A 23,243-nucleotide genomic window follows, 5' to 3' on the forward strand; every position below is an offset into this window, starting at 1 on the left:
GGGGGGCAGGAGGGGTCTGACACGGGGCAAGGCTCAGGGGAGGGGGGGGCAGGAGCGAATGATGGGGGGGTGGATCTGACTGACGGGGGGGCAGGAGGGGTCGGACACGGGGCAAGGCTGAGTGGGGGGAGGGGCAGGAGCGAATGATGGGGGGTGGATCTGACTGACGGGGGGGCAGGAGGGGTCGGACACGGGGCAAGGCTGAGTGGGGGGAGGGGCAGGAGCGAATGATGGGGGGTGGATCTGACTGACGGGGGGGCAGGAGGCGTCTGACACGGGGCAAGGCTCAGGGGAGGGGGAGGGGGAGGGGCAGGGGCAGGTCTGACTGACCCCGGCGGTTGGGGCCGGATAACGAGGGAAGCCGCAGAGCCCCCGTGGCAAAGGGGCGGGGCTGGAAACAGGGACCTTCTCGCCTTCCAATCCCCTCCCTCCCCATGTTCCCGTGTGGCCCCGAGGGCCGCCCTCCGCATGTGATTGGTTACCGACCCCGCTCTTCTCCAATCACGGCGGCGAAGGCGGGGAGGCACCTGACCCGGCCCAGGGCCTGAGCCCGCCCACCGAGGTGGAGGGACCAATGGCAGGGAGTGGCGCCCCCTCCTTTCCTGCCGTCTCCATGGTGCCGCGCCGGCCGCATGACGGTAAGTGGACAGTGGGCCGCAGGGCTCGGACGAGCCGAAGGGGGCGCTGCTGGGCGGCACGATCGGCCCTGCGCGGAGTGGTACGTCCCGTGGGCCCCCTCCTCCCGCACGCGGTGGTCGAGCCGCGGAGGAGGATGGCGAAGCCTCAGGGGCCGGAGCCCAGGGGCTCGCCCCTGCTCGTGCGCGTGCCCTGCCCCGCCCCCCGGCGGCTGATCGGGCGCGAGCGCCGCCCTCGCGCCTTTCCCGCCCACTGGGCCTTGAGGCGCTCGACGTGTCACCTCCCCCCCCCCCCCCCCGCCATCGATGTCCCCTATGGGGGTGCTGGGCCTGAGGGGGGGGCTCTGTTTTCCCGTGCGGGCAGAGCACTGCTAGGGGGCTTCCAGTGCCTGGGCGGGGAGGAGCCCGGGGCTCTGGCACCAGGTTTATGGCCGTTGGCAAGGACAGCGCTGGGCCCAGCCAGCAGGTGCCCCCCCCCAGCACCGCCAGTACCTCACGTTTATTACTGGGGGGGGGGGGAGGAGTGTGATTTGGCCCGTTCTTCTCCTCCCGCCGCATCCACTGGGGACCTTCAAGGAGGATGCCCTTGGTGTCGATCAGGAGTCATTGCAAAATGCAGAGCCACAGTGTGACTTGCCTGGGGGGCAGCTCCAGTCCGGCCAATTCTGCCGCTGCTTCAGGCTTGCCCTGTGGGAGGGCAACAGCTCCCTGTCCGTCCGTCCGCCCCCACCCCCCATGGTAAAATATTTGTCTATAGGGGTGAGTCCCGTTTTCCCCATTATCTGAATCCTTTCCTTGTCACCTGTGAGCTCACGTTAGGGGGGGTCGATAATACAGAGGCCTGAACAGAGCAGTGGACACACACACACACACTGGCCAGGCTTGTGAGGTGGAGGACAAGCCCATGGCGATGTCGCTGCTGAAAGGCACTCTTCCCCCGAGTTGTCTGAATAACATCCGCATTGCCCATGCTATCCGGATAATTGGCAGTAGATTGTGTGCGTGCAAATTTAGAGGGTGGGGTGGGATTGCTCTAGCTGGTTCAGACCCTTGATATTTTTATTCCCCCAGATATCTGCTGCACATAGTTGTGTTCATCGTTTTATGAATACCTAGTGACTTTCATTCTGCTGGATCCCAAAGCACTTTAGAGTAATGCAGACTCCTTTGAGGTGGAGCTTGGTAAACAACTGACCACAGAATAGGATAGACCTTAGTCTTTGGGGGGGGGAAGCTTTAAGCTCCATGCAGAGCAGACAGTATGGACATTGTTTTTTGGTGTTTCATTATAACCCTCACAATAAGATTTAGATTCTACCATTTGTGTAATTCTTCATCCTCTGATTTATACAGCAGAGGGACTGTGCTGGTTTCACTCCATTTTTATATAACATAGTAGATTACATGTATATAAGATGAATTACCATAATTCAACTGTTTTAAATTATCTATATGCTTAAATAGGGATGCATCTTTTTTCCAGTGTCTCTAAACTAGTATTTTTCTCATGGTCTTAATATAAATAGTCTTTGTATATGCATAGTTTGCATGAGCGTTTTACTATAGTAGAGGCACGTAAATGCACATTCAGCTTGCATAGCTGAAAATCAAACCTTTGTGCCGCCATTCTCCAGTAGGTAAAATGGGTTTAATGAGATTCAAGAGGAGATGTAAGCATGAGTTAGTAATGTGTATATACAGTGTTTTGAACAAGTAAAGTATCCAGTAGTGCTATTATCTATATAGTGTTTTATTGTACACAGCTCCGATTTCACTTTTTTTAAAAAAAAAAGTTGCTTAGTCAGATAGGAAGCTGCCCTGCATGTAACTAGGTCTGTCTAATATGCAACATTCTTAAATACTTAAAAGATAAGTATTCATGTATATCTTTGGAGGAATAATTTTAACTTTTCTTTGTTTTCTTTAATAGAGTAAAGTTGGCAGTTAGTTAAGTAATCAAAGATGGCATCCTACTTAGCACAAGAAGTTCAGCTTGCTAGAAGACATGACAAGATGTAAGTACTTGTTTCAGGATTGTGGCCTGTGTTGTAGCAACTTGTTCTATGATCTTCCCAAAGCTCTCAAACTATGCAGGACTGGCTGATAAGTATGTGGATGGGAGACCTCCACAGAATATTTAAGTCCTGAAACAAGGGGTTGGTGTTTCGATAGGGGGCACTCTTCCTTTGAAAACTACTGAATCAGTATCCCAGTCTGCCACAAGGGAGATCAGTGCTGCCAATGCTGTTGTCTTCCAGATGAGCTGCAGAACTGGGGACCTGACCTTTAACCTCAGTATCCTGACTAAATTCCAACTCAAGTAGCTTGAGTTCTGCCATCCAAAACTCAACTTGTGGTTTCAGTTCAATATAGTATTTTCTTCACATTTTGATTTCTAAAATATCAATACATCTTCAGTTCACGGTTAACTCAGCTTGTAAAGTGAAAAGAACAGGAGTACTTGTGGCACCTTAGAGACTAACACATTTATTTGAGCATAAGCTTTCGTGGGCTAAAACCCACTTCATCGGATGCATGCAGTAGAAAATACAGTAGGAAGATAGATAGATATATATATATATACACACACAGAGAACATGAAACAATGGGTGTTACCATACACACTATAACAAGAGTGATCAGTTAAGGTGAGGAGTACTTGTGGCACCTTAGAGACTAACCAATTTATTTGAGCATAAGCTTTCGTGAGCTACAGCTCACTTCATTGGATGAGTACTGTTGCTGCAGACTGGGAAAACTGACAAAGAATAATTGTTCTGAAAATCATGGGTCACGTTCACGTCTAGTGTAAGTAAATGCAGCTACATTGAGTGAATTCCGTTCAGCTGTTCGCAGAATGTTTGGGTACTCTGGCTGCAATACAAACAAAATTTTATGATCACGTGCATCTTATACCACATCCATCATTTACTAACTTATGTGACAACAGAGTCTATCTAGATTAGCACTTGTGGGTAAGGTTGAGTTTTATAGGTTAGTTTAAAATGAGACATCTGAAAATCTAAGGCTCATGTAAGGATGGCTCACAAGTACCACCTGAGTGGAGGTATCTGGAGGGAATATGAGTGCATATGGCAAGAAGTATAACGGTCTCTGGGGACTCTACAGGGAGCTCTTTGACTCTTGCTACGTTTCTTTCAGAAAACATATTACTCATTCTCCTCTCAGTGTTGGCTTCTGAGCACTTGCAGGGGTGGTGCTGTGCCTATACTACCTCAACCCCTCCTGCCACACATCATCTGAGATACTCAGTGCTTGTGAGCCCCCTTCATGTATGAGCACTGCTGATTGCAGCATTATGTCTGCCTCACTGCATGGGAACACAGCGGGAAGGGTCTGCCTGTACTTTCTTCCTCCCTCAGCACACCCACACTGAAACAGGCATAATTAGGCCTATAATTTCAAAAGAATTGGTTAAGGTAAAAGGTTATTATTTTCTAGCTACTGTGCAAAGTGTTCTGCCCACTTATTAAAATATTTTCCTTTGTAGACTCTCTCAGAGATTGGTATTGCTACAGCAGATGGAGAATCATCTAGGAGACAAAAAGACTGAAAAGATGTCGCAAACACAAGCAGCTGATGCAGCTTATAAAAGAAATGCAGCACTTTTAAGTGTAAGTTTCTGTGACTGTCAAGTGGCACATTGTGAAATGCAGTTTTACATAGATTACAGGCTAAAAACATTTGTGTCTTAGTTTTTCAGGTTAATTTTATAATATTAGGGTCCTGATTCTGGAACGTGTGCAAAATGTATTAAATAAGAAGTCTTTGTAACCTGGGACCTCACGAACTGTTTCACACACCCTTCTCATGAGAGCCTGATGGGTTCCAGCCTGAGCCTGAATAGCTATACTGCAATTTTATAGTCATGCAGCCTGAGCCCTGTGAGCCCAAGTCAGTTGACAGGGTGTTTTATTGCTGTGTAGACCTATCCCAAGTAAACTGTTTCTAAAAGGCTGATTACTGAATCTTTCATTGCAGACAGGCTTACAATTCTAAGATCATGCTAAGCCCCATTTGAAACAAGAGCAGTCTTTTCCTCTGCCATCTTTGTTCTGTATCCGTCCAGGAGATTGCCCATCAAATCCACATTTCTCCAAATACTCATGAAAAACTGTTGCTTAGATGCAATCTCAAGTCCGGAGTTAAAATTTGATTGAAAGACCAATAGGCGCTGACCCCCAGAAAAAAAAAAGTGGGTGCTCAGCAGCCCTGCTGATAAGCTCCTCCCTCTTCCCCTCCCCCCCAGTGCTTCCCGCCCACTGGTGATCAGCTGTTCAGCAGGAGGCGGTGTGGCAGAGTCAGGAAGAGACGGAGCGAGGGTGGGGCGCACTCAGGGGAGGAGACGGGAAGAGGCGGGGCAAGGTGGAGTGGGGTTGGGTTGGGTTGGGCTTTGGAAGAAGGGGTGGAGTGAGGGCGGGGCCTGGGGCAGAGCAGGGATCGAGCACTCCCCAGGGAAATGAGAAAGTCGGTACCTCTGGATGACCAGAACCTTTTCCCAGTTAGCAGCTTTTTATTTTTGAGATGTCTGATTTGGAGGGGGGGGGGGGTTGTTCAAAAGAAATCTTTTCATTTCCTCCTTTTTTTAATGAAAAAGAGTATAAAACCTATTAAAATCACCTTTGTCCAGCACACACATATTTACTGTTATTGTTCAAGGTATATTCACCTTGTTTTTCTACTGGATGTTGCAGTATCTTGTTCAGTGACATTGTGTCTTTGTTTTATAAAGACATCCCTGGAACATTTTAGTCTCCAAGGGTGGGGATCTGTCACCTCTATGGAGAAGGGAAAATTACTTCCCTTTAATTGCTTTGATTAGAACATGTTATGACAGATCACCTACTCATCCATTCTGCACTTTTCAGAGTTAGGGGTTCTGTAACCTTCCTGTATACTTTTAAATTCTGCATATATCTCGGCTTCTTCCTCAAGGGGAACTGGTAATTGGGTCAATAGAAGGCTCTTATTTTGGTTGCAGGGACTGACATGTGATACGCCCTGCTGGAACCAACAGCTTAGAATTTTGAACCTGAAGAGGTCTCCCCTTGCCCTCTAACACAAGAGCACGTTGTAAAGTGGGGGTCTGTTACTAAGAATATCTTCATAGAACATCACTTAAAAGTAGCTTATTTCCTCCGTGCACATGCCCTCTCTCTTTGCTGTTGCTTATTATTTAATTCTACTGTCTAATATGGCACAGTGTTTTGGACTCTCATTTGTATGAAAGATGCTGTACAAAATAAAATCATATTTTTATCTCGTGTACAGCCAGAATGTCCTCCTGTGTCCATTGGGACAAGAACTCAAATTTTTCATTCTAGAAAGTGAAAAGATTCATCTTTGTGAAAAAATTTCTGGCCAAGCTGTGTGTGCTGAGGCAAGACTTGACACATCTGCAGTTTGAATGAAACTCAACTGTGTTGCAAGGCCCTCCAGCCTACTTAAGTCCCAAACAGAGGCTGCACAACTGGAGACTGCAGGCAGAATTGCCAGTCAAAGGTGCCTGTGTACCTGATATGTGCTAAAGACAGGATCTCCACACTGGTCCCATATAAGGTCACATTGGGGATAGGATAGGGGTGGGATTGTGGGTCCAGTGACGCCAAAACCCTCTGGAATGGGTGTGGCTGCTATTCCAGCCTTGGTCTGAAACAGCTGATGTGTAGATTTGGCCTCCCCAAGTCCTCTGTGTGTCACTCATCTAGAGCCTGAATACCCAGACTTTGTACAGAGGTGGCAAATTTCCCCCATTATATTTCCCCCATAATTCTTCTCCATATGTGTTTTTATAAACAAGGTTCAAATTAGCACTTATTTGTTGACAAGCATAATAAATGCAGATTACATTTGTGCATACTGAAACAAGCTCATTATGATAGTAAATGTTATTGATATTTAATGTAAACCTATAGCAAAAATATGTAGTCTTGAAGTTATGCAGGATATTTGCCATCTACTATCATATTCCTCAAAATGATTTCTTTCAAGTGTCAAAAACATTAGTGTTCATAGAAGAAATAAAAACATATGTATGACCATCAAAACAAATAGTCTGGCAGGATAAAGCAGCATAAATAAGTCTAGATATATTAATTTTATACTAGCTTTAACAGACATGCAGTACTGCAGATGCTTTCTGATAACAAAATAAAACAGGAAAGAGATCCATGCAGAATAATATATTAGAGCCTTGAAAAAACGGTTCATATTTATGTGCCAGCTTCAGAATATTGTTCCTGATACCAGGCACTGTACATTTCACAGTTACCATGTGGGGAGTTGTTGATTTGGCCTACTCAAAAATACACGGACATGATGAGGTGTTGATTTTTGCTTAAACTTAGAAAAAACAGAAATGCAAATAAAATTAATTCAGTTTTATGTGAACATAAAAAAAAACCCTTACGCTTTCCCTTTCTGCCAATTGAAATTTTATGCTCACATAGCTCAAAAACGGCTGAAGCTAGAAACTTCAAACTTAGCTTGCTTTATAATCCTTATTGAGTAAGAGGGGAAAAAATGAAATTTGAAGAAAATGGATTTTAAAGATTTAATTCAGCATTTTTATACAATTGTGTTAGAGTATGTTTCCCCCGAACATGTTTAAAGGAGGCGTTGTCAGGTTTAAGAATGTTCATTCAGGCCTTGGGTTAAACACCTTGCTTAGGTGCTGTATTTAATAAGTGCTGACATAGCTCTGAGGACACTTAGTAGTACTACTGCAGTGTTAACTTGGCCACCTTGCACATATGTACATAAGAACAGCTATACTGGGTCAGACGAAAGGTCCATCTAGCCCAGTATCCTCTCTTCCGACAGGTTTCAGAGTAACAGCTGTGTTAGTCTGTATTAGCAAAAAGAAAAGGAGTACTTGTGGCACCTTAGAGACTAACCAATTTATTTGAGCATGAGCTTTCGTGAGCTACAGCTCACTTCATCGGATGCATACCGTGGAAACTGCAGCAGACATTATATACACACAGAGATCATGAAACAATACCTCCTCCCACCCCACTGTCCTGCTGGTAATAGCTTATCTAAAGTGATCATCAAGTTGGGCCATTTCCAGCACAAATCCAGGTTTTCTCACCCTCCACACCCCCTACACAAACTCATTCTCCTGCTGGTAATAGCTCATCCAAAGTGACCACTCTCCCTACAATGTGCATGATAATCAAGGTGGGCCATGTCCAGCACAAATCCAGGCTTTCTCACCCCCCCCCCTTTTTTTTTTCCGGGAACACACACACACAAACTCACTCACCTGCTGGCAATAGCTCATCCAAACTGACCACTCTCCAAGTTTAAATCCAAGTTTAACCAGAACGTCGGGGGGGGGGGGGGGTAGGAAAAAACAAGGGGAAATAGGCTACCTTGCATAATGACTTAGCCACTCCCAGTCTCTATTTAAGCCTAAATTAATAGTATCTAATTTGCAAATGAATTCCAATTCAGCAGTTTCTCGCTGGAGTCTGTAATTGCTTTAGCATTTGCTCAAGAAACTTCCTGAAAAAGCACAAGATCAAATCCGCACAGACACACCCCTGGAACCCCGACCTGGGATATTCTATCTACTACCCAAGATCCATAAACCTGGAAATCCTGGGCGCTCCATCATCTCAGGCATTGGCACCCTGACAGCAGGATTGTCTGGCTATGTAGACTCCCTCCTCAGGCCCTACGCTACCAGCACTCCCAGCTACCTTCGAGACACCACTGACTTCCTGAGGAAACTTCAATCCATCGGTGATCTTCCTGATAACACCATCCTGGCCACTATGGATGTAGAAGCCCTCTACACCAACATTCCACACAAAGATGGACTACAAGCCATCAAGAACACTATCCCCGATAATGTCACGGCTAACCTGGTGGCTGAACTTTGTGACTTTGTCCTTACCCATAACTATTTCACATTTGGGGACAATGTATACCTTCAGATCAGCGGCACTGCTATGGGTACCCGCATGGCCCCACAGTATGCCAACATTTTTATGGCTGATTTAGAACAACGCTTCCTCAGCTCTCGTCCCCTAAAGCCCCTACTCTACTTGCGCTATATTGATGACATCTTCATCATCTGGACCCATGGAAAAGAAGCCCTTGAGGAATTCCACCATGATTTCAACAATTTTCATCCCACCACCAACCTCAGCCTGGTCCAGTCCACACAAGAGATCCACTTCCTGGACACTACAGTGCTAATAAACAATGGTCACATAAACACCACCCTATACCGGAAACCTACTGACTGCTATTCCTACCTACATGCCTCCAGCTTTCACCCTGACCACACCACACGATCCATCGTCTGCAGCCAAGCTCTGCGATACAACCGCATTTGCTCCAACCCCTCAGACAGAGACAAACACCTACAAGATCTCTGTCAAGCTTTCTTACAACTACAATACCCACCTGCGGAAGTGAAGAAACAGTTTGATAGAGCCAGAAGAGTTCCCAGAAGTCACCTACTACAGGACAGGCCTAACAAAGAAAATAACAGAACGCCACTAGCCGTCACCTTCAGCCCCCAACTAAAACCCCTCCAACGCATTATTAAGGATCTACAACCTATCCTAAAGGATGACCCAACACTCTCACAAATCTTGGGAGACAGGCCAGTCCTTGCCTACAGACAGCCCCGCAACCTGAAGCAAATACTCACCAACAACCACATACCACACAACAGACCCACTAACCCAGGAACCTATCCTTGCAACAAAGCCCGTTGCCAACTGTGCCCACATATCTATTCAGGGGACACCATCACAGGGCCTAATAACATCAGCCACACTATCAGAGGCTCGTCCACCTGCACATCCACCAATGTGATATATGTCATCATGTGCCAGCAATGCCCCTCTGCCATGTACATTGGTCAAACTGGACAGTCTCTACGTAAAAGAATAAATGGACACAAATCAGATGTCAAGAATTATAACATTCATAAACCAGTCGGAGAACACTTCAATCTCTCTGGTCACGCAATCACAGACATGAAGGTCGCTATCTTAAAACAAAAAAACTTCAAATCCAGACTCCAGCGAGAAACTGCTGAATTGGAATTCATTTGCAAATTGGATACTATTAATTTAGGCTTAAATAGAGACTGGGAGTGGCTAAGTCATTATGCAAGGTAGCCTATTTCCCCTTGTTTTTTCCTCCTCTCCCCCCCCCCGACGTTCTGGTTAAACTTGGATTTAAACTTGGAGAGTGGTCAGTTTGGATGAGCTATTGCCAGCAGGTGAGTGAGTTTGTGTGTGTGTGTGTGTGTGTGTGTGTTCCCGGAAAAAAAAAGGGGGCGGGGTGAGAGCCTGGATTTGTGCTGGACATGGCCCACCTTGATTACCATGCACATTGTGAAGAGAGTTGTCACTTTGGATGGGCTGTTACCAGCAGGAGAGTGAGTTTGTGGGGAGGGGGTGTGGAGGGTGAGAGAACCTGGATTTGTGCTGGAAATGGCCCAACTTGATGATCACTTTAGATAAGTTATTGCCAGCAGGACAGTGGGGTGGGAGGAGGATTTGTTTCATGATCTCTGTGTGTATATAATGTCTGCTGCAGTTTCCACGGTATGCATCCGATGAAGTGAGCTGTAGCTCACGAAAGCTCATGCTCAGATAAATTGGTTAGTCTCTAAGGTGCCCCAAGTACTCCTTTTCTCTTCCGACAGTGGCCAATTCCAGGTGCCCCAGAGGGAAAGAATAAAACAGAGAATCATCAAGTGATCCATCCAGTTGCCCATGTATGTAGTATTTTCTGTTCTCTTCCTTGTTATTCATAAATCTTAATGTATTACTGTGATATTTAGTATAGACCATAAAGTATAAAGTTTAGGATGTGTGATGTAACAGAGTGAGCATTTTAGCATAAAATCTGGGCCAAATTCTGATCTCATATATGGTGGTGTAAGTCTGGATTATATGAGTGTGAATGACATCTGAATTTGGCCCCATAATAGTGATGTATGCATCAGAATTTCCATTTTTACCTCTGGGAAGGGACTTGAACTGTTTTTCTTGTAGTCCTGGCCATTTTAAACAGGGTTATGGGATAGACTAGTGCTTAATATTGTAGTATCCTAGATTCTGTTTTACTTGCCAAAGGTGTTTACGCTGCTGACTTCAGATAAATTGGAGAGAATTAGAAAATGTAAATTCCCAACACCAGACTTTTAAAAAATAAAAATGCCACAACAGGCACCTTCTAGCCACCAGCTACATGCAAAGGTGCCATCTAATCTTTCAGTGGCCTCAGTTTTTTTCCAAGGCGTACTGCACCTTCCAGCAAAAATTTCTTTCACTGTCTGTCATTAAATCAGTTTTCTGAATTACAATAGACTACAAATATACAAACTGGAGTGGAGCAACAAAAAGACACATCTGATATCTAGGCCATGCCAATGTGGCCTTTTCTACTAAAATGTGTACAACAGCTGTTTTCCCTTGGCTGAAAGTAATTTATGTCCTACTATCATAAACATTCCTGTATCAAAATTAAGTAGCCACAGAGATAGTGATCTTGGTCTGTTTTGCACCTTCCTGTGTAAATACTTGTAGGAAGAAGTCATAGGGGGAGTAAAATGCTCTGAGGGGACTGTGGTGCATAAAAACCCAAATAGACAGGACTGAATGGAGACTGATCCACCTTTTTGCCATGACAGGTAATTGCTCCAGGCCATGGCAAAGGCATGTTGGTGAAGTGTGGGGGAGCTTGCCTGGTGCTGTTAATGGTATACCTGTGCATACACAGAGAACTTGACTTTGTAGTGTTGTCAAGCCATGGCTGCTATGCAATTTTACATTTTAACTAAAAACCACTCTGTTTCGTCATTTTTTGTTCTGAGTTCCAGAAAAGCAAGGAATCGGAAAGTGTTGTATAAGTATCGGATGTGTTTATGCCTCAAATTCTTATGGTTTCAACTGTATCCAGGCCAATTCCAGAACAAAACAGAAATTGCATCCACAGAGTCCATAAAGTCGACAATTACTGTCATGATTTGTATTATTCACTGGGCATTATCTGTGGTGCTCAGCACTGTTCAGAACATGCCAGAAAATATAGTTCCTGAGCCAATGTGTATGAAATGTGTAGCCCTGGATAAGATGGCTCAGATATTTAAGTATGAAATGTATAGTTATTAAGCACATATTGATATATGTGAGTGAAGGCACTGCTGACAATAGAAGTTTTACTAGATTAAGGACGAGAAGATTTGACTCTCCAACTTTCTTTCTAGAGGAAGAGCTGCCCAGAGCTCTGGTGCCTGTTTATTTTCCTTTCCTGCCTCCATTTGCCCTGAGATACCTCAGAAGTGTCAGGTTTTTTTCTCAACTTTAAAATATAGACTTCTCTTGCTGTTTGGTTTTAAATAGTCTCCTGTGAGAACTGCAACTCAATCACTGTAGTGTTGCGTTTAAGAGCCTTCTGGAAAGTAACTAGCCCTTAAACAGAAGTAAAAGCAGTGTTGCCAAATCTCATGATTTTGTCATGAGTCTCATGCTAATTGCTTTCCTTAAAGTCCCAGCTCCTGGAGTCAAGTGGATATATGATGATTTCAGCCTTCATTCTGAAAGAAAAATGAAGTTTCTAGCCCTTATGGCTGTGGAGAAAACTTAAATATGTGACCCCAATACACCCTAAAGGCTCAAAAACCAAAAGGCAAATAAAAAGAACCCCAAAGCTGTCATTTTTACATAATCTCTTGATTTTTGGTGAGCCTGATTCATGATTTTTGAACATTTGGGGTTGGCAATACTATGAAAGTGACTGAAAAGTGTCAGTTTCACTCCTGTTTGAAGTCCCTTTCTAGTCTATTAGTAGTGGTGAGGTAACACCCCTAGAGCCCCGGCAGATGTATTCTAAACTCTCGGGGCCTTGCCCTAGTAGGATGTTTCCCAAGTTAAATGATCTATTCCAAGCTTGATGAACTGCAAAAAAGTGATAGAAAGTAATCTGGATTTTTCTACAATTGTTTCAGTTGTATTCAAGAGTTAGTAACAAAGAATATACATTACAGTTTTAAACCTAACCAGTGTCCCTTTAGAAGTGACTTGACACAAGATATGAGAACATGTTAGTATTAGAGCTGAGTGGGTCTAATATTTATTTAATCCTCTTTTTTTATGTAGAAATTAGATACAGTGCTCCTATCAGCTAATTTCTAAATTATTATCTGCAAAAAAAAACAAACCTAGAGTTTTTAGGTGCCTGAGTAGCCCCTGGAACCACAGTTAAAGTCCCCTCCTCCCCCACCAAAATCTGAAATGGCGCCCCTGTGTCATTTGTTCCATGTCCCTTTCTCATTCCCTCATTTCGACCTTATGATCTGCACCCCTATTCCTGTTTGTTTTTTGTCCATTGTACTTAATTCTGGTCCTGTGACCTCTCCTTAATGCGAAAAGGCAGCCTTCCATTACTGTGATGTGCTCCACCTATCAATCCCAGGATTTAAGTAGCGTAGCACCTTATACGATCCTTCCACAGAGATCAGTTAGCCACCTCAAACCAGCACTAGGTTCACTGATAAAACTGTAGAAAGACCAAACAAAAAACTGCTTGGATGATATTTTCAATCTTATTCTCTTCTATCTGCATACAGTAAAATCACTATAAATATGCTATAAAACCAGTCCAAATATTAATACATTTTCATTCATTTTAAATAAAGATGAACATTGTAACTTGATTTTAGCTTAGAACTTTCTGCTAAGAACTATTAGTTTCTTTTAATCATGCTCTACACTAATTTTAGGCCAGATTCTGCAATTGACTACTACTCAATATGAGTAATTGTGTTTGGGTTCTCCTGTAGACCTGCTCCTTCAGAATCTCACTGTTCTGAGTAGTATATCTTTGGGAAGTCCCTTTGGGGAATTTCCTCACTCATTTATTTTTTATGTTGTACTCTTCACACCTGCTTTCTGCTCCCAACTCTGCCATCTGCTATGCTTCCCTCCCCACCCCCCGTTCTGCTTTGGCTCCTTCACACCCATCTCCCATGCCCCTTTCTATCTCTTCATCTGCCCGAAAGCCCTGCACTCGGTCTCTTCAGTGCTTGGCTGTGGAACTAAGCCTGCAAGAAAGGGTTACAATTTAAAAGAGTCTTTTCAAATTGAGTCTAGGCCTCTGTGAACCCAACACATGTCTACTGGGCAAGTGGAAGCCCATGTGCAGATTTTACAAGAAATCTAAGAGAGGTGTGTTCTCATCCGAGTTTGAATGTCTGGTGAACAGCTTGCTGCATCTCTACATTTTTGTGCACATGTTATGCATGCATATTAGCAAGTCATCTTTGTCTTGGGGAAGACGAGATCTTGAACAAATTTGCTTAGTTACTTTAAAGCTACAGTAGATAGAATACATGCTTCAGTTCATCTACTCAGCACAGCGAATACCACGCTCCTTTTTTTCTGTATTGTCATGAGGAACATAGTCTAACTATAAATTACCTTTGTGTATGGAGAGATTAAATATGTAGTAGGTGCTGTCTGTCAGAACACTTCTGGCAAAGAAAATAATTCTTACAGCCAGGAAATGCAAGAAAGGCTCCTGCAAAACCTCCAATATATTAGTGTTATTGTCAAAAATAAGAGGCTGCAGGATCTATGGCTAAACAGAAGATTTCAATTCCAGGGATATCAAATCCAGTGCTTCTTAGGAGAAATAAGTTCACTTAAAAGGCAATTAAATATATATTGCCTGTTAATGTCACCTGTAACTTGTCAAACTGTTATTTTAAACAGGATATAGAAGCAGCAGAAAAGAGGTTGCAAGCAAGAGTACACCTACAGCCACATCCTGATATTGTTAAGCTTGAAGTAAGTCCTGAAATAAACTCCATCCTTTCACTTGCTATGTACAAAATAGTTCCCTTTTTTTTCTGAAGCATATTCGTAAAGTAAAAATAATTGATTTTGAAATTGACTGGTATAGCCAAGGGCCTGTGTACTGTGCAGTTGGCTGAACCTAAATTCTGGGCTAAGGTCCTTAGATTCTGCTGTAGCCTAGGGGAAATTCTCTAGCAGATTCAGATATTTTTTGACTGGAGCTTTTTATTTAATTAAATATGAAAATGAATAATTTAAGGATCATAACAGCCCCTATAGTGTTTTTTGATATTAAATTCAACTTACCTTACTTTGTCTTTACATTTCCAGTTTTAAATACACCACAGATTGTCATTTTTATGTTTGAGTCAACGGCCCATAAAGATGAATGGGGAAGTTCACACCTGTCAGAGCTATTGTGTAAGGGTGGTTGGGAACATGTGAAAATATCACTGTAGCAGTCACAGTTAGTTCACATTTTCAAGATTTTCTTTCCAACCACAATAGCTAAAGCAAATTTTTTTTTAAATAAAAATTGAGGTTCTGGAGCACAAGTCTGCAGAAAAGGGTGAACTCTGCCATGGTGAAATACATGGGGCCCTGATTATAGTGAGTGCCATCATTCAATTAATATCCTGAAGTCCTGAGTGTTTAGTAGAAGAAAAAAATTGTACCAAACTATACTTTAAAAATTTCTGTTACAGTGACAGATGTGACAGCATGCTATTTTAATGGTCATATCACTTTAAAATAAATAGGGATGTGATGCACTCACTTTTTTGGATTTGTTGGGCACTAAATATGACTTATCTTCCCCTCATCCACCGAAATAAAAATCAGATGCAAAATTCAAATTTAGATACTGTATACTACACAGTTCCTCAGGAAATGAAGCTGTTTAAAGTGAGTTGATTATATTAATGAAATGTTAAATAGCATTAAAGTTTAAAGTATATTTTAAGTTGCAACTTGCAAACAAAGTTAATGCTGGTAGCTGACAAATTACTTAAAAGTGAAGAAATGGAACAAAGCTATTTATGCTGAGTCTGTCATACTAAGGGAATGATCCTGCAAACACTTGTGCACAGGTGTAATTCCATGGAGTTCAGTAGGACTATGCATGTGCTACAGCTAAGTGTTTGCAGGACCAGGCCTAAATTTATCCCTGAGATATGCTGATTACATAAGTCATAAATGCCTGCTTGTGTGCCGCAAATACAGTTTTAGTCCTTAATAATTTAAAACAGTTGTCACTTATGCATGGACTGTACTAGCTCAGCTCTATTTTAGCAACATCTGTCTGTATTAGGCCTGAAGTCCCATATGCCAGAGAGTTTTGACATTTCCAGTACTGGTTCAGTCACTATGAAGCATTACATACCATTGCATAGTAAATTCTGCGGAACAAATCTCGTATCAATTACACAAAACAGTACAGATTTAAAAAAATCTAGTGTAGATACCTTTACAGTGTGGATAAAATGGACAAAAGTCAGATAATTCATAGTGACTATTGATAGAAACAGTGTTGACTTTTGCCTTCATCCTTCCCACCCAATTGTGTGAGATGCAGAAGAGTGGTGTTACGATTTCAAGGAAAAATTTCACATATTTAATCTTTTATATTTTTAAGGAGAGGGCACTAAATAGCAGGAAAGAAAAAATATCTTTCATATACAAAATTGTCTAAAAGAAAAGGAGTACTTGTGGCACCTTAGAGACTAACCAATTTATTTGAGCATAAGCTTTCGTGAGCTACAGCTCACTTCATCGGATGCATACTGTGGAAAATTCAGAAGATGTTTTTATACACACAAACCATGAAAAAATGGATGTTTATCACTACAAAATGTTTTCTCTCCCCCCACCCCACTCTCCTGCTGGTAATAGCTTATCTAAAGTGATCATTCTCCTTACAATGTGTATGATCATCAAGGTGGGCCATTTCCAGCACAAATTCCAATTCAGCAGTCTCTTGCTGGAGTCTGGTTTTGAAGTTTTTCTGTTGTAATATCGCAACTTTCATGTCTGTAATTGCGTGGGTGGGGAGAAAACCTGGATTTGTGCTGGAAATGGCCCACCTTGATTATCATACACATTTGTAAGGAGAATGATCACTTTAGATAAACTATTACTGTTAGGGAGCTTATTCCTTCACCCACTTACTTCCCTGGTCCTTCTCGCATGAACAGAGAGCAACAATACCCGAAGTCCAAAGGTGCAAACAATTCGATGTTTATTGGGGTGAACTTCCAGCAAGCATGATTCCAGTTTCCTTCCTTAGTATCCTCCTTCCCAGCTCTGACACCACAGAGCCTTACACCTGTGTCCCTGTTCCCATTCCTACCCTTAGCCAAACATGATTCCAACTTCCTTACTCCCATTCCCTGTTCCCTTTTCCCCCTTTAGCAAAACATGATTCCAATTTTCTTACCCCCATTCCCTGTTCCCATCTCCCCCACCCACTTCCTCATTGACTACAGATTATATAGTAAAAACTTTGTGCTGGAAATGGCCCACCTGATGATCACTTTAGATAAGCTATTACCAGCAGGACAGTGGGGTGGGAGGAGGTATTGTTTCATGATCTCTGTGTGTATATAAAGTCTGCTGCAGTTTCCACAGTATACATCTGATGAAGTGAGCTGTAGCTCACGAAAGCTCATGCTCAAATAAATTGGTTAGTCTCTAAGGTGCTACAAGTACTCCTTTTCTTTTATAGTAAAACTTGAGTTCTGCTTAGCTATACCTTAACCAATCATTTTCCTGAAATTTAACTAACCAGTCCTAACATATCGTAACATGATTATGTAACCAATTATATCCCACCACCTTAATTAGTTTACACCCAGCAAAATTAATTATACAGCAGACAGGAACAATCACAGAACCAGACAGAGATTATACAGACAAACAATAGCAAAGTGGGAACTATAATGACAAGACAATACAGAAGTGAGGATTTCACATCCCAGCTATTGATAAGTGAGTTCTTGCCAGACAGGATGCTATCAAACTAAGTTTCCTTTTACATTTTCTAGGCACTTCCCTTTCTCTGGAGGTGATAGGAATACAATCCTGTCCTGATAGTGCCTAACAGCCCAATAGCACCTTATTTCAATGTGACTAGTTTGGAATGTGAGGATGTGACTGTTCGCTTCCCAGCTTATGGCTGCCTCTGCTGCTTAGCCAAAGGCCTTAGCCTAAGAACAGGGCCTCAGACTGTCACAGTAAGAGAAGGCCCTTACACCAGCAGATAGTGATTTTGATTCTTTCTTTTATACCTCTATAATTAGCCAAGTGATAAGAATACACCTAAATTCTTAGAGTATAGGCCTTTACAGACAGGCCTGAATATCTATATCCTAACAATTACCAGCAGGAGAGTGGGGTCGGGGGAGAGAAAAACACCCATTTTTTCATGGTTTGTGTGTATAAAAACATCTTCTGTACTTTCCACAGTATGCATCCGATGAAGTGAGCTGTAGCTCACGAAAGTTTATGCTCAAATGAATTGGTTAGTGTCTAAGGTGCCACAAGTACTCCTTTTCTTTTTGCGAATACAGACTAACACGGCTGTTACTCTGAAACCTGACAAAATTGACTGTCCACATTCCTTCCAGTAAAACTTTCAAAGGATATTTAACACATGGCCTTAATACATATGTATATCAACACTGATTTTCACAGTTGATTATAATGCCGCCTTAACTTAGCAGTCCAAGTACAGATTCATGTGGTTGCACGTAAAATTTCAAACAAGATCTATTGCGTAAATACATATTTTCTAAATGATGTATAGAAACTGTGTATATGAGTTACACATATGAACCAAAATAGTTACCCAATAGTCCAGCACTTCCAAAGAAGCAATTTATGATGTATCTCATATGTGCATTAAAATATGTATTTAGGTAAATAAAAACTGATTTTTTCTTTTTTAAAAAAGCCTAAATATATGTGTTCAAAATCTGTACAAATGTTTTGCTGAAAAAGCAATTTCCAGGTAAATATAGGTCCCTATTGAACAAAGCATTTAAGAGTATGCTTAAAGTTTAAGCACATTATTTGCTAAATCTGGACCTGTGTCTCCAACTCTTAACTAAAGTATTTTTGTGGCCTGTAGTATCAATTGTATGATTTCATCCATAAGCATTAACAAATATTGCTCAGGATGCCCTTGTGAAAATGGGGAATTTTATCTCTGTTCTTCAGTTGGAAAAACTGAGACCCAGAAGTTACACCTCTTACCCAAGACCACTCTTCCCTCTAAGCTGTGCACGTGTGCGTGCACACACAGATCCTAAACCCCACGCACATGGTGAAACACTGCATGCACAAAAATTTGCACAGAAGCACAATTTGCACAGAAGAAATGTTTTGCGCACACAGCTCATCAAAAATTTGCACAGAAGACATTTTTTTGCGCACACGGCCTGTCAAAAATTAGAGGGAACATTGCCCAAGACCCTAGAACAAGTGCATGTCAGAGCTGTAGTTAGAAATCAGGAACTTCTGGCTACCATTCTGTTTCTTAGACCACAGGATAGCTGGTTGTGCAGTTGTCTTTCTTGAGCTAAGTACTGGAACCAATTACATTATCATGGATTTATTCATTGCAAAATTTAGCTCACAAATATTTTTGAGCCATCCTCAAATTAATGCACTACTTGTTTGTTGATAGCATTAAACAGCAAATTTATTTTTATCTTAAATACTGCTAAACTATGATTGTAATAATATTTAGGCTCTAGAAAATGTTTGTTTTATAGAAACATGACTACAATTCCATGAACATGAATCCTATCATCATGAGTTCCCTTTCTAATATATTATCCACCACAGGAGGGCACATTCAATCACTGCATAACTTACTCTAGAAGGTTTCAGAGTAACAGCCGTGTTAGTCTGTATTCGCAAAAAGAAAAGGAGTACTTGTGGCACCTTAGAGACTAACCAATTTATTTGAGCATAAGCTTTCGTGAGCTACAGCTCACTTCATCGGATGCATACTGTGGAAACTGCAGAAGACATTATATACACAGAGACCATGAAACAATACCTCCTCCCACCCCACTCTCTTGCTGGTAATAGCTTATCTAAAGTGATCATCAAGTTGGGCCATTTCCAGCACAAATCCAGGTTTTCTCACCCTCTGCCCCCCCACCCACAAACTCACTCTCCTGCTGGTAATAGCCCATCCAAAGTGACCACTCTCTTTACAATGTGTATGATAAGGTGGGTCATTAAGGTGGGCCATTTCCAGGAAATGGCCCACCTTGATTATCATACACATTGTAAAGAGAGTGGTCACTTTAGATGGGCTATTACCAGCAGGAGAGTGAGTTTGGGGGGGAGGGGGGCGGAGGGTGAGAAAACCTGGATTTGTGCTGGAAATGGCCCAACTTGATTTTCATTGTAAGGAGAGTGATCACTTTAGATAAGCTATTACCAGCAGGATAGTGGGGTGGGAGGAGGTATTGTTTCATGGTCTCTGTGTATATAATGTCTTCTGCTGTTTCCACAGTATGCATCCGATGAAGTGAGCTGTAGCTCAGGAAAGCTTATGCTCAAATAAATTGGTTAGTCTCTAAGGTGCCACAAGTCCTCCTTTTCTTTTTACTCTAGAAGGTGAAATCCTGCCAACTTCTGTTACATTGTTTAAGTGAGGGGTTGGAATTTTGGTATCCAAATAGTTCAGCCTTTTCTGAATTGCTTCACACATAAGGCAAGCTTTAATAACACATTGTATGTGTGTGGTGTTTTGTGAAAAATTGATTGATAGATTAAATTGTGAAGCAAAGTTAAATTGCTTATTGTTGTATCATATCTTTCTTAGACTCTCTATTGGGCATCAGTAGAAGAATCTATTCCTAAGTGGGAGCAGTTTCTTTTAGGAAGAGCACAAATGCCTGTTGGTTTTAAGAAAAAGAAATCTACAAAGTATAACATAAGTCACCCAGAAGGAGCTGCACAAAGATAAAGAGAAAACCTTTGACTTCAATGGGCAAAATAATGCTATCCGGACAACAGTGTGTCAGGCCATTAAATTGCCATTTAAATTTATGTATATGAAAATGAATCATGTTTGATGGGGTTTTTTCCAGTTGCATCTGTGTGGAAGAGTTCAGCTAAACTGTAGTCTGCCAGCTTGAGGAGGCACAGAATAACATTTCTCCTGGTGGGAGGAACAGTCCTTCTTGAAAGTGACTTTATAAGATCAGAAGTTAGACACTGGTCTATGGAAGCCCACCAGTACAATAGCCTCTTTAAGATGACAAGAATTTTAGGTTATGTATAATCCTTCACTTTTGTATTTTTAAGTACCTTGTATATGAATCTACCTTTATTTTCTTGAACCTCCTTGGCCATGGGGGGAATTTATTCTGGGAAAGGCAGGCAATTTACATCAGGCTGAGGGGAAAGCTTAGTTTATGGCTGGTATCCTCTATAGGAGCCCAGTGGTAAAGGGTGGAGAGGGCACATATTTAATCTTTATGTCCCCTGTTTTCCCTGACCATGTCAGTGACACTGATTTTTTTAGGGGGGAGGAGGATGGCGAGGGGCTGTGTTGGTCTTGCCCATAAGCAATTGCAATTTCTGTTCCATTAACCACTGCTGCAGACTTCCCATATTAGGTTCTGTGCCTGGTTTGCGAAAGCAGAAGCCAATGCGAATTTGGGTTGAATCCAGCCATGAAGTTCATTTTACAGACATTGAAGTAACAAACATTAGTATTATATTTTGACCATGTTTCCTTTGTAGTTTTAAGCCATTGCTTTGTGTCACTTTCATTTTGTTAATGTAAGCCAGAGACACAATTTATGGATTAGGGCATGGGAGGTGTGGAGGAACCAGACAGAAAGTCAGCCCAACTGAGCGTCCCAAAGATCACAGATACTGGAATAAGAAGGGGGGGTGCCTGCTTTCTATCGCAGATTGAGGACAATTTCTCAGCCTCTGCCTACAAACATGGAAGGCCAGCCGGTGTTTTTTTGCTTGCATATTGTTAATTATTTGTATTCTCTGAGTGCCTAGGAGCCTTCGTCACAGGACTCCACTGTGCTAGGTGCTGTACAAATACAGAACAAAAAGACAGTCCCTGCCCCAGATAGCTTACAGTCTGAGGCTAACCCCTTGATAAATTAGTGTGCCTGGGAGTCACCGTCCATTGCTTCCTCATGTTTGTATATATTGAAAGGCTGAATTCAGAGAGAAATCTTTTCAAGTAAATTACTTAGAAGTCTTTGTGCTTTTTCACTCTTCCATAGCAAGGAAGCATGGTGGACTTTGGCGGGGGGGGGTTTCCTCTAGAATGGGATTTGAGTCAAGAGGATCAATAGAAACCAATTTCAATAAAGGGTGGTTACTACTTCCCTAGGGCAAGAAGAATTCATGTACATAGTTATGAAATGGGGCCACACAAACCACTCCAGTTAGCTATAGGCTAACCAAATTAATTACCAGGAACTAATAGGAATGATGAGCCCTCACCCCCTTATTTGCTGTTAGGGGTTTGTCTTTCCCCTACCTCCCCATTAAGTTTGGAGCGGGGGGTAACCTTGTCCCTATATCTGATTTTTGTGTTATGGGTGTATGATCTAACAGCACCTTTCTTCTACTCCATGACCAACCTCTGCATAAGTGTCACAGCTCTTTACACTGCTCCATAAGGAAGGTGCACCTTCCGAATTTTGCACCTAGAGCATTTTGTGAATTTAATTAATCGAATAGGATTTAATTATCCAGTGCTGACTGGCTGTTAGTGAGGAATTCATTGCCCCTCAAAATAGGGAGCAGCCTCTCCAGCTGGAGACCACAGGAAGTCTGAACAGTTTGCAAGGGCCAACACCTGCAGAAGCTATTTTCTGCTAGATCAGGCTCTTAGTTTGCTGAATTTAAATCACTCAAAGATTCACCCAAAAAAAAATTCCCCCTAGCTGCACTTTAAAATGATTTTACATGTTCAAAGTTTATATGAAACTTTTTCTATTGAAATGTCCATTAAACTGATAAGTTTTTACAGAAATTGCCATGTTAGAAATATCCTGTTGAGTGGGTGTTGGTGTTTGTAACAATAACGTTGTTTTCAAAATATGTGATGGCAGATTAGCACGCTTCTCTGCAGTGTTGTTAACAGTTGTAATTAAGGAATAAACAGTAAAGGGTGTCAGTCCGATGACAATTCCATCTATAGTGTCACAATACAAAATGTCACAAAATATTAGAACTGTTATATAACTACAAAAATATCAAATTAGGCTTTCATCTTAGAAGCAGAAAGCTTAAAAAAAACTGGCATAGAGACTGTTGCAATTTTATACCTACTCATTGTTCTGTCACAAAGACAAATTGGTAATATTTTGTTCTATAAGATTACAAAGTGATTCTCAGCCATACCGTTGATTTAACAGTAGTGTGTACAGATTTTCAGTTCTGAAATTGTAAATCCAGCCAGATGCAGAAGTGATAGAAAAGGAACAATTTTTATACATCAAAGGGGAGCTTTTTGAAAGGGGCAAAGGAAGTTAGGTTCCCAAAGAGGAAGGATGAGTCAGGGGTTAGTTCAGCAGCAAGAGACCTGGATTCAATTCCCTGCCTTGCCACAGACTTTCAGGGCAACATCCACAAAAGCATTTAGATAACTAATTGCATGTGCCCAACTTGAAAATTGAGATCCTTAAATTTGTGGTCAGCTGCTGCCCCACCCAGTAGGTGCCTAAATTCCATGGGTGCTGACGTTTCTGTTGGTGCT

At 42.1% G+C, this 23,243-nt stretch overlaps 1 protein-coding gene across 4 annotated transcripts; it reads left to right on the forward strand.

The window, feature by feature from the left end:
• Nucleotides 1–520: 520 nt before the first annotated feature.
• Nucleotides 521–22,665, forward strand: CEP15 (centrosomal protein 15). 4 transcript variants are annotated; one of them, XM_048858051.2, is made up of 5 exons: nucleotides 521–638; nucleotides 2,566–2,650; nucleotides 4,147–4,270; nucleotides 14,405–14,479; nucleotides 20,328–22,665. In XM_048858051.2, exons 2-5 carry the CDS (start codon nucleotides 2,598–2,600, stop codon nucleotides 20,469–20,471), a joined length of 396 nt encoding a protein of 131 aa, XP_048714008.1. In that variant the 5' UTR covers nucleotides 521–638; nucleotides 2,566–2,597; the 3' UTR covers nucleotides 20,472–22,665. The 4 variants fall into 4 exon arrangements, with proteins under 4 accessions (XP_048714008.1, XP_048714011.1, XP_048714009.1 ...); XM_048858054.1 differs by lacking the exon at nucleotides 20,328–22,665 and adding an exon at nucleotides 20,117–20,230; XM_048858052.2 differs by having other exon boundaries at nucleotides 531–718.
• The last annotated feature ends 578 nt before the right edge of the window (nucleotides 22,666–23,243 follow it).

This window comes from Caretta caretta, chromosome 7, assembly GCF_965140235.1.
Source record: "Caretta caretta isolate rCarCar2 chromosome 7, rCarCar1.hap1, whole genome shotgun sequence".
Classification (NCBI taxonomy): domain Eukaryota; kingdom Metazoa; phylum Chordata; order Testudines; family Cheloniidae; genus Caretta; species Caretta caretta.